The sequence below is a fragment of the Danio aesculapii genome, chromosome 20 (genome assembly GCF_903798145.1).
Source record: "Danio aesculapii chromosome 20, fDanAes4.1, whole genome shotgun sequence".
NCBI lineage: Eukaryota > Metazoa > Chordata > Actinopteri > Cypriniformes > Danionidae > Danio > Danio aesculapii.
This window is the reverse complement of record NC_079454.1, coordinates 52,940,767-52,953,322: the sequence shown is the minus strand read 5'-3', so window position 1 is coordinate 52,953,322 and position 12,556 is coordinate 52,940,767. Positions and strand designations below refer to the sequence as shown.

General features: G+C 38.9%; 1 protein-coding gene across 1 annotated transcript in view; it reads left to right on the top strand.

Moving 5' to 3' along the window:
• rhpn1 (rhophilin, Rho GTPase binding protein 1) overlaps positions 1 to 12,556 on the top strand; it is a 41,436-nt gene that overhangs the window by 18,968 nt on the left and 9,912 nt on the right. Inside the window, exons 6-11 of the mRNA XM_056481506.1 lie at positions 370 to 494; positions 848 to 1,014; positions 5,477 to 5,574; positions 5,660 to 5,749; positions 7,327 to 7,483; positions 10,341 to 10,442. Of these exons, the coding sequence (XP_056337481.1) occupies positions 370 to 494; positions 848 to 1,014; positions 5,477 to 5,574; positions 5,660 to 5,749; positions 7,327 to 7,483; positions 10,341 to 10,442 (739 nt within the window). The remainder of the gene's footprint in view (positions 1 to 369; positions 495 to 847; positions 1,015 to 5,476; positions 5,575 to 5,659; positions 5,750 to 7,326; positions 7,484 to 10,340; positions 10,443 to 12,556) is intronic.

Below are 12,556 nucleotides of genomic sequence, written 5' to 3'. Positions count from 1 at the left end.
GGCCGTGACGGCATTCCTGGTCGGCTGAAGTGTAAATTGCGCCCTCTGGTGGATTTACACGAGAAGAGGACACACAAATGGCACGTGCATTGCCATTTTTGGATTTGCGAAAACAAAAACTGCAAGTAGACATAGCTCCGGGTACATATTTCACTGTCCCCAGGAATGTAGACCTGGGTACGCATCCACAATGAGCCTGGGTTGGTAGAATTAGAACAAATGTCGGAAATGAAAAGAGAAGTATGCAGAGTGGTGAAGCATGAGGACTGAAATAAGATGATCATTGTGACACAGCCTTAGTGCAAACACAGTTCTGTGATGAATGATTATTTGTGGTGATGAAAAGTGTCTCTCTCACCTCTCCTGCAGGCCATGCGGACTCCCAGCAGGAATGAAGCAGGACAGGAGCTGCTGATGGAATATTTCAACCAGCTGTACTTCCTGGACCAGCGCTTCTTCTCTCCGCACAGAAGTCTGGGCGTTCATTTCCACTGGTCAGACACTGTTTCACACATTCATGAGTTAGAGACACTTTATAGTGGTGTAAAGTAACAAATTACAGATACCTAATTTACTGTGAGTAGTTTAAACATGTAGTTTTAAACATGTGCCTTTTGCTGGATTACATCTTTAGTGCTGTATCTGTACTTTTACTGCGCTATTTTCTTTTAAAGATGAAGTCATGACTTTATATGCTTATTTTTTCTTGTCTTCTGTGATTGGCCCATATGTTTTACTTAGAATTTGAATAGTATTTACCACGGATCCTTTTACTCTACTCGCACCACATGTTACTGGAGTGTGATTGATCAGTGCTGTCATTTAGTGATGGTGAGCGTCTCTGCAGGTATGATTCTCTGACCGGTGTGCCTTCAGTCCAGAGAGCGCTGGCCTTCGAGAAAGGAAGCGTTTTGTTCAACATCGGAGCTCTTTATACTCAGATCGGAGCCAGGCAAGATCGTTCCACACTGAGCGGCATTGAGGACGCCATCGATGCCTTCCAGAGAGCAGCCGGTAATGAACAACACTACTTGAGTCTGTTTTTAGGAAATGCACCACAGTATATTACACATTTATAAGCTTATGTCCTTAAAGAGCTGATCATGTGGTACTTTAAAGTGTCCTATTATTATGTCTACTGCAACAAGTTTTAAATGCATTTGTATGAATAGTGAATAGTTTGAATCAATTTAGGGCGTAAAGGTCCTGTGAAGTGCTTAGAAATCTGCATTTCTTTATTCGATGTTTGACGTAATCTCAACTGAAACATGGAGAGGGCGGGGAACAGAGTAGCTCCTCCCCTTATAAAAAAAGCAGCCAATAGCATTTTGTTTTGTCACCGCTCTGCCGGTGAGAGTGGTTGAGCTCAAGCGCATGACAGGCGCTAGAGGGAATTTGATTGGTCAGAAGATCTGATGAGAGACTGAAGTATGAGATGATGTCAAAAAAATTGTTGATTCATTTAGAAGTGACAAACTGCAAACTTTGGATGTTTATATAAGGTTTATATCTTCTGACTGTGAATTTTGTCTCTGTTTTGAAGCACACTAGCTTATAGTTATCCTTAAAACTAACACACTGATACTAGCTCTCACTAACACATTTCTCCCAGCTCTCTGAGTCTGAGGTGTCCAATCTCGTGCTATCAAGCCATGCAACCACCTGTCCGCTAGATCCCATTCCCTCTCATCTCCTGCAAGCCATTTCTCCTGCAGTCATACCAACACTGACTCACATAATTAACACATCTCTTGACTCTGGTCTATTCCCTACTTCATTTAAGCAGGCTAGGGTAACCCCTCTGCTAAAGAAACCCAACCTGGATCAAACGCTACTTGAAAACTACCGACCGGTATCCCTGTTTCCATTCATGGCCAAGATTTTGGAGAAAGTAGTGTTCAATCAAGTCCTAGACTTTCTTACTCAAAACAACCTCATGGACAACAAGCAATCTGGCTTTAAGAAAGGCCACTCAACTGAGACTGCCCTGCTCTCGGTCGTAGAGGACCTCAGACTGGCTAAAGCAGACTCTAAATCATCTGTCCTCATCTTGCTGGATTTATCAGCTGCTTTTGACACTGTAAACCACCAGATCCTGCTATCTACGCTTGAGTCACTGGGCGTCGCAGGCACTGTTATTCAATGGTTCAGTTCCTACCTCTCGGACAGGTCATTCAGGGTGTCGTGGAGGGGTGAGGTGTCCAACCTACAGCATCTAAACACTGGGGTACCTCAGGGCTCTGTGCTTGGGCCACTTCTCTATCTACACGGCATCTTTAGGAACAGTCATCCAGAAACATGGTTTTTCCTACCACTGCTATGCTGATGACACCCAGCTATACCTCTCTTTTCACCCTGATGATCCCTCGGTTCCAGCTCGCATTTCAGCCTGCCTGTCAGACATTTCACACTGGATGAAAGATCATCATCTCCAGCTTAACCTCATGAAAACGGAAATGCTTGAAGTTTCTGCCAACCCGACTCTTCACCATAACTTTTCAATCCAGATGGATGGAGCAACCATCACTGCATCCAAAATGGTAAAAAGCCTTGGAGTAATGATTGATGACCAACTGAACTTCTCTGAGCACATTTCTAGAACTGCTCGATCTTGCAGATTCGCACTCTACAACATCAGAAAGGTCCGACCCTACCTATCTGAACATACAGCTCAACTCATTGTTCAAGCTCTTGTCCTCTCCAAACTGGACTATTGCAACTCTCTGCTAGCCGGGCTACCAGCTAGTTCTATCAAACCTCTTCAGCTGCTTCAGAACGCAGCAGCACGAGTGGTCTTTGATGAACCCAAAAGAGCACATGTCACTCCGCTACTCACCCGTTTGCACTGGCTGCCAGTTGCTGCTCGCATCAAATTCAAAGCTCTGATGTTTGCTTACAAAGTGACCTCTGGCTTTGCTCCTTCATATCTGCTCTCACTTCTGCAGATGTATGTGCCCTCCAGAAACTTGCGTTCTGTGAATGAATGTCGCCTCGTTGTTCCATCCCAAAGAGGGAAGAAATCACTTTCCCGAACTCTCACATTCAATCTGCCCAGTTGGTGGAATGAACTCCCTAACTACATCAGAACAGCAGAGTCACTTGCTGTCTTCAAGAAACCACTAAAAACGCAACTGTTTAGTCTCCACTTTTCTTCCTAATCTGCAATTGCCTCTCTGGCTATACCACTAACCGTGCCCTCTTTCTCTCTCTCTCAAAAAAAAATAATAAAATAAAATAAAAAAATAATAATTTTCTACTAATGCTTTGCTTCTTAGACTTTTACACACCTGAAACTTGTCTATAGCACTTGTTCACTGCTGCTCTTATAGTTGTGTAAATTGCTTCCTTGTCCTCATTTGTAAGTCGCTTTGGATAAAAGCGTCTGCTAAATGACTAAATGTAAATGTACTAACATCTAAAAAACCTTATTTTAATTTCAGGGGACTTCAAGGTCTGTAAACCCCTCCCCCCTTCCATAAGCCAGCTCTGATTGGCCAGCTGGCCAAATCTGTTTTGTCTTTCCATGTCGGAAAATAATGTGCATTTTAGTGTGTTTGTATGTGGGAGGTGGGGATTATGCAAATTAGATTGTTAGCAGGAATAGGATTTGTAAATATACAAAATGATTCACTAATGTGATTCAGAGCTGAATCTTTGTTTTGAGAGACAGTATCTTTATTTATCATGCACTCTTTTTGGCAAACAATTTGCAGACTGTTACACTGAAGGGCAGCTACATTACAAACTGCAAAGAAGATATTTTTCAATAACTCATATGACCTGATCTCCAGATTTAATAGTTCACTCATTCCAGTGTACATTTTAAAAGTATTGGACACTCCAATGTTGCTTTTACTTGATCATTAAATGCAGTTAAGAAGGAACATCGAGTGTAATTTACACTTTAAATTGACCATGATATGATATAACATTTAAAGAAGCTTATTCCACCATAGGGCAACGCGGTGGCGTAGTAGGTAGTGCTGTCGCCTCACAGCAAGAAGGTCGCTGGTACGAGCCTCAGCTGGCATTTCTGTGTGGATTTTGCATGTTCTGCCTGTATAGGGAGAACGCGTGTGAATGTGTATGGGTGTTTCCCAGAGATGGGTTGCAGCTGAAAGGGCATCCGCTGCGTAAAACATTTGCTGGATAAGTTGGTGGTTCATTCTGCTGTGGCGACCCCAGATTAATAAAGGGACTAAGCCAAAAAGAAAATGAATGAATGAATGTTTCCACCATATAAAAAATAAACAGGTAATTGTGACTCTCAAAATTATGACTTTCTTTGTTTGATAAGTTTGATAAAAGCTTTATAATTGCGAAATATAAATGTGTAGTCAAAAGCAGCTTGAAGTGTAAGATTTAACCTTACAATTGCAGGAAAAAGGTCAGAGGTCTTCGATCACCACAACTCTGTTTATTCCATAGTGAAAAGAAAAAAACTAAACCGAAAGCTGTGAAGTCAGAATTCTGTAGACGAATGTAAATTGTGAGATGCGAATCAAAAATCTGAGAAAAAAGTAAAAACTATGAATTGTAAATGCGAAATTCCTAAAAAAAAGGTGAAAATTACAAGAATTCAGAATTTACTCTCAGAATTTAGGGAAAAAGAAATATATTGTGAAGAAAAGGCTTCTTTTATCCTCATTATCAAATTGCATGTTGCTTTGACTAAATCCGTCTGTTACATAAATAGGTGTACAGTAAATGGAAATACATTCATTCATTCATTCATTTTCCTTTGCCTTACTCCCTTTATTTATCAGTGGAATGAACCAACAATTTATCCAGCATATGTTTTAAACAGTGGATGCCCTTCCAGCTGCAACCTAGCACTGGGAAACACCCATACACACACACTCACACACACTCTCATACACTACAGCCAATTTAGTTAATCAGTTCACCTATAGCGCATGTGTTTGAACTGTGGGGGAAACCGGAGCACCCGGAGGAAACCCACACCAACACAGGGAGAACATGCAAACTCCACACAGAAATGCCAACTGACCAAGCCGGGACTTGAATCAGCGACCTTCTTGCTGTGAGGCCACAGTGCTAACCACTGACACTGTGTCACCCAATATAAATGTAGAACTTCGAAAAAAAAGTGAAAACTATGAGATGTAAACTCAGAAATGGGTTAAAAAATAATAATAATAATAATAATAAAAGGTAAAAATTGTGAGCCACATTCTGAAAAAAAGGTAAAAACAAAGTTGCAAAGTGTAAAAATCCAGTAATTCAGAGAAAATTAAAATAAAATAAAAATTAAGTAAAAAGTAAAGAAAATTAAAAGTAAAAAAGTGAAAATTTCAAGATGTAAAGCCAAAATTCTAAGGGTAAAAATACAAACTACTAGATGCAAATCAGAATTATGAGGGGAAAAAAGGTCAAAAGTATAAACATTTTGAGGGGGGAAACGTTATACACTGTCAGAGAAAAGTTACAGTTATAATGTGATCTGTGTGTGTAGGTGCATTTCTATACCTGCAGGAGAATTTCTCCCATGCGCCCAGTCTGGATATGAGCGGCTCTGCGCTGAGCATGCTGGTCCGGCTCATGGTAGCTCAGGTAATAAGAGCATCTCCTGGAAATTAAATATGCATTTCAGAGTATGTCTTTTAAGATGTGATTTGTCTTCATGCATTGTGCACAGGTTCAAGAGTGTGTGTGTGAGAAGGTCCTACTAAACATGCAGAAAAACCACCTGAACGTACTTCTGCAAGCTGCCCAGGAGGCTGCCAGGGTGAGAAAACACACACACACGCACGCACGCACGCACGCACGCACGCACGCACGCACGCACGCACGCACGCGCACGCGCGCACGCGCACGCGCAGTTATCTTTGGGTGGATAACTACTAAGGATAAGATATAATAATATTATGCGGTTTAAATTAGGTAATAGATGCGTGTACACTATAGCGGAGAAACTTACAACATATTTTACAGATGGATATGATTGGATTGAAAATTGTACAGTCAAGGTGTGAAGTTATATATATAACAGTATAATGTAATAGTTCAATATACTGTGTATTCTCTCCTCTACCCCTAAACCCAACCCTCACAGGAAACAATCTGCACTTTTAGATTTTCAAAATACCAAAACAATGTGCCCACAAGGTCAAAAATTACTAGTATTGCTATACTTGTGGGGACATTTGGTTACCAGTGTAAGGAATACAAGATATATACACACATAAGTATTAAACACATCAAGTTTTTTCCTGGGAATCCTATTTTTAAAGGAGCTGTTGACATGGAATTGAAGCAGATTTTGGTAAAAACCCAAACAATACAAAAAATATATATTTAGAAAAAAAAAAAATTATTTTGAATTTTTTTTATTGGATTGAGTTCAGGTGATTGGCTGGGCCATTCTACAGCTTGATTTTCTTTCTCTGAAAGCATCTGAGAGTCTCCCTGGCTGTGTTTTGGATCATTGTCTTGCTGAAATGTCCACCCTGGTTTCATCTTCATCCTCCTGCTAATGTAGATGTTGGATTGAAGCAGCTGATATTCATTTACACTGAGGAAGGGCAGAGGCTTGCTGAAGAACTACTGAGAGATTTCAGCTGCTGTCTGCTGTCTCCCTTCATGTGTTCAATACTTTTTCCCTGCGTCATTTAATTTTATCACACAGAATTTATCATCTCTACACTGGCTCCCAGTCCAATTTAGGATTCAATACAAGTTATTCCTACTTGTTTTTAAAAGTTTGAATGGTCTGGCACCTATTTACATCGGTGAGCTTCTTCACTGGCATACGTCACTGAGGCCAATCAGGTCGGAAAACAAGTTTCAGCTAGTTGTCCCCAAAACACGGTTGAAATCAAGAGGTGACAGGGCTTTTTCTGTCACAGCCCCCCGTCTGTGGAATGGTCTGCCTTTACATATTAGGTTGTGTTCCTCCCTTGGTGTTTTCAAGTCTCATCTAAAAAATCATCTTCTGTCTCTTGCTTTTTGATTGCAAATAATTAATTTTAATCAGTTTTATATATTTTGCTTATTTTTATATACAAGTATAGATTTGGTATGTTGGTCTTTTTGTAAAGCACTTTGGTCAAAATCTGTTGTTTTTCAATGTGCTCTATCAATAAATCAACAAACAAAAAGCAACAGAACCTCATTTGTAAACTAATTAGTTTTGTTTTCTTTGCATGTTTGGATTTCTCTGGTTTTTACCAACATCCGGTGAAAATTTCAAGTCAACAGCGCCTTTAGAGATATGTTTTCTGAGAAAAATGGTGATGCGTTTAATGCTTATTTCCCCCGCTGTATGTCAATGAATGTCTTAAGTGTTTGTGTATGTGTTTGTAGGTATCAGACGTGTATTCTCTGGTTCTTCAGGCGATGTCTGTGCCGTTACTGAAGGATTATGTTCCTTTCTCCTGGATCTCTATGGTTCAGGTCAAAACGCATCATTTCAGAGCGCTGGCGCATTATTACACTGCTGTGGCTCTGTGTGACTGCTCAGGTAACTGTGTGCTATTGACATAACATCATGCCTGCATTACTGCTCAGATGTTTGGAATAAGTTTAAGTTTTGATTCAAGGTCAAAACATTAAAGGGAACCTATTATGCAAAAATTCTGTGTCAGCAGTGTGTGAATATATCCAGCCTTTAGTGGTCAAAATGAAATTAATTGTATTGTTTATAAGCAGACTTGATAAAACAGAAACACTTTGATTGACATTCTCCCTTTGTATGTGTTATCAGAGGAGGAAAGCCCCACCCACTAGTGACCATCTCTCCCCCATTATCATACGCTTATTTCACGCGGCCGCCATTTTAAAGAACCAAAGCGAGGCTGTGGTGGGAAGAAACGCGGAAGTATAGGACCAGCACTGTAAACATTGCAGTGACATGCTGTGGACTACAAACCTCCAGCTGTTACCGAGATTTCAAAATGCAGAAATGGTGTAAAAATCACTTTAATATCAGTCAGTACGTTTAATTTAAACAATTAAAAGCAATTTAGCATCAAACAACATCACAAGCTCTGAAAGAGTAATATGCTCAAGTGTCCTCCTAGGCTTCAGTTCATGGCAGCAGGTAAACAGAGGGGACGCTTCCCTGCTTCAGCCTATGTAACTTGGTGAGCGATAAACACTGCAGTCCTCTGTAGCACACCCTCGTGTTGTCCCGGTACTGAAGTTTTAAAACAGTCTAATTCCCGCTAAGTTAAAATTGAAGCGCCGCTGAGCGCGGATGACTCGACTGATCTTCACGGCTGCTTCGCGTTCCAGTCTCCATGTATCTTGTGTTCGCACTCAGTTTACCGCTCTTCACCCAGTGCAAACACAGATACACGGAGACTGGAGCGCAAGCGCGAAACAGCCATAAGGATCAGTAGAGTCATCAAGCAGATCGCTCGGCTGTGTTTGTGCTCAGTAAACAGCGGAGGGTGAACTGATGACCTTCTCGGCCAATCACAAGCATATCTGTTGAGCACGTGAACACAATGGCCAATCAGCGCTGTTTTAAGAAAGCCATCAACAGTGCTTTAAATGTTAGCGGGAAATTGACAAATTTTCTTTTAATTCAGTAACGTGACAAGTCTAATATAGTGAAAGAATCAGTTCATTAACTTGAGTTTAATAAATGGCGTCTAAAACGTGTGTTTGGGAAAGAAAACGTTAGCTAACTAGTGCCGTTTCCCTTAACTTAGCTGAAAATGAGCTCTGATATCCCTTTATATTTTCACCATTCATTCAGAACGGACCTTCGGGTCACTCAGAAGGTGGTGAAATGATAAATTTGTGTCTCTTTCTATTCGCTGATAAGATATACAGCCAAGTACACAACGTTCTAATGTAACTCCCAACGATACTTCCGGGTTTCTTCCCACCGCAGCCTCGATTTCGCTTTTAAAAATGGCAGCTGCGTGAAATCAGTCTATAGTAGGTTAGTCTTGTTTTTAAATATGCCACAGGCATTTGTAGCTCCGCCCTCTTCTGAAAAGAGCACATTCTCATTTGAATTTAAAGCGACAGTCACCAAAACACCACAATTAGGATCAAAACCTAAAAGGGTTAGTTTTAGATAGCTAAAAAACATTGTGTCACCCACACACTAGAGGAACATCACAGACTTAGGCCCTGTTCCATATGAACACAGGTATTTTCAAAACCACACTTTTTCCTATGCGGTTTCGCTGTTTGTCCACACGAAAATTCAGTGTCAGGGACTGTATCCGCCTCTGTACTCAAGCTGAATTGACAATTTACTCGCAAAATATACTTACTTCCTCATTTGATGCGAACTCAGTACAAAAAAAGTGTCATTAGTGCCACCTGTTGGTTTAGCGTGCCCATTTTATGCATCACAGTGCGCTTTTGCATTTTCATGTGAACATAATAGGTCCCCTTTAATGTATGTAATCATATTACATGATGTATTCAAAACTAATATACATTTAATATGTGATTTATTCCTGTACTGTAAAGCTGTATTTGATCACATGATCCTTCAGAATTGATTATATTGTGACGATTTGCTTATTTGGAAACAATGAGGGAAAAGGATCATTTAAAAGTTTGTCTAAAGTAAAACATTTAAATGTTTAATAAAACATGAAATAAACATTAATAAAGATAAATAAAAGTGACAAAAATGAGAGTAAAGACACTTCTAATGTTGCATAAGGCTTTCATAAAAGCACTTCTCTTAAAAAAAAAAAACTACAACCTATACATCAAAGCATTTGAAAACAGAATCAGAAGTGTTTTCTCATATTAGAGTTATTTCTGAAAGATCACGTGACACTGAAAACTGAAGCAGAGCATTCAAAACTACTTATTTTACATTCAAAATACTAGTCAGTAACTAGAATAATGCTGCATTAAATAATGTTAGGTAATGTGTTTACTAACATTAAGTATGAATAATATTGTGCAGCATTTATTAATCATAGTTCAACATTAACTAATGCATTATTAAAATCCAAAGTTGTGCTTGTTAACACTAGTTAATGCACTGTGAGTTAACATGAACTAAGATCATTTAACTTAAATTGCATTAATGTTAACAAAGATTAATGAATACCCTAATAAATGTATTACTAATTGTTTATTCACGTGTTGTTTATTCATACATTAACCAACATTACCTAATAGACCATTACTTTAAATTGTTACCTATTATTCAAATTGATATACTTATATTCTAAATTAGTTGTTTTAATAGTAATTATATTAAACAATATAAGCACTATTATTAATTTATGCAAATGATAAGCGTATGCATTCTTTCAATAAAAATGTTTTACATCAAAATGTTTTTTTTCCTAAATATTATAGCAGATTAATTGTGTTTTAAACAACCAATACAGGTGTTGAGGATGAAGATGGAGAAATTAAAGCTCTCGTTCAGATTCACACCAGACAGCCAGAAAAACTCAATCTTCAGGATCCTGAGGACAAGCGGAGACTAGGTTTGTGTTTTTTTTTTTTTTTTGGGTGTTTTTTCTGATCTCAGAATAACAGTTTCAGCGCAGGCTAAACACATGCTAATTTTTCATTAGCTAATACAACATCTCAGGTCATTCGGAATAACAAAAGTTGATTCTTCTGCTGTTCTTCAGGTCTATAATAATGTATTATGCAATACTGCATTTCTATTTGGTATAAAGGAATTACCAACCTACGTCACACATGATGTCACACGGGTTCAACCGTCCATCCGGTTGCAAAAAAAAGACCAATTGCAATAGCAAACATGTTGTGTTGTGCGGTAGGATGCCTTAATCAAAAGTCCATAAATAGAAAAGTTCAATTTTATCGTACACCACACTGCTTTTAATGCCAACCGCAGACGTATTTGACTAACAGCCATCAGAAAAGCTGAATGGAGTGAGGACCTAATTAAAAATGCTCGACTCTGCAGTTCTCATGTTATATCAGGTAAGTTCACACTATGCTAAATCATACACGTTACTCGTTTTTGATTGCAGCAGTGATTTCAGCAAAAAACAGCTCAATATGGTGAATTAAACTGCAGACACTGAATGCTGAGAATGAAATGTAAACATGTGCATTCACATAGTCTGCCGTACAGGTGCTGTTGGCTGTCAGAATGCAGTTGTTTTGCTTGTTGATGATTACCCAGGCCTTGTACAGCTCCGTCTTCTTTCCTTGTCTTTGGCTAGGCACAACCTCGATTTTTAGCACTACAAAGTTTTGAATCTGGTCATCATGGGGCAGTTTCAGTGAGATAGTTGTATATCTGGGGCTGGATGCTTGGCCATTTAGTCTTATCCAATATCCATTGGGAGGGTGCTATCGCAAATGGACCTGTCAGACGAACGCAGCTCACTTTAACGTTAATTTTGCTGAATAACTGTGTTTACCACTGGGTGATGAGCTGTTATAATACGCTGAAAGTATTATGTAAATACCTTATTTCCACTAGAACAACAAACTCTGTACCACATCAGATGTCATTCCCCCGCTGTAAATGCTAGCGCTCCCGGATTTTTTCTGCAACCTCACTACATGCGCATCCTGAATGTTTACAAACCGCTAATTCACCTATAGAGGTCCGCCTGTAAAGACCTGTTCACACAAAGCACGATAACAATAAATATAAATATTACAATAAACATATTCGTGTCCACACAGACAAACGATAATGATCTGTTTATTTTTAGAAGATGCTTTTAATTGTGCATTATCCCTTGTGACCAGCAGGTGTCCTCAGTGTGCTAGCGCATCTGACCAGTGAATCAAGCTCATGTACTCAATCCAATCAAACAGTCAATCTAGCAATCGCAGTCAGTTCGCCAGCATTTACAACAAAAACACACCAAAACTAGCACTGGATTCCTGCGCTTTTATTTTTAGACTTCAATTTGCCAGCATGACTTTCAGAACTTCAGTGTATTTTTTTAATCATCATTTCCCATGGTATAACCAATTGTTTCCACTATAGTCATTATCTTTAAATAACCTTTTCTACAGTGTTGTCTGTATATTTAAATTGCACAAGCCCTTTAATTTTCACTGGATTCTGACTGTCTGTCAGTGTTTTGTCATTCATCAGCTGAGAATAATTCTTCTGAAAGATCATATCATTCCTCTGTATCTTTATCGCTGTAGTTGTGGTGAGAACTCTGCTATTCTTTAACACTATGAACCATTTTTACAACTATATCTTTATGATTATATTTATATTATTATTGTGTTTGGGGTGAACAGGCATTAATGCTAAAAACAAGGTTGTGTAATGAGTTAAAAATATGCTCTAAGCCCTAGAAAAGCTATACGATTACAACCTGATGTAATTAGCTAATAATATAATTTCTGACCCCAACTGTGTTTTGCATAATGAGCTTGAATAATTAGCATCAAACTGGAGGTATAGTGTCAAGTTTAAAGGTCAAGCTAAAAAACAGGTTTGTTTCTCTAATTAAAGAGAACACATAATATTAGACTAGATATTCTTCAAGACACCAGTATTCAGCTTAAAGTGACATTTAAAGGCTTAACTAGGTTAATTAGGGTAAAGTTAGGGTAATTAGGTAGTTGTAAACATATGCAAATCACAATC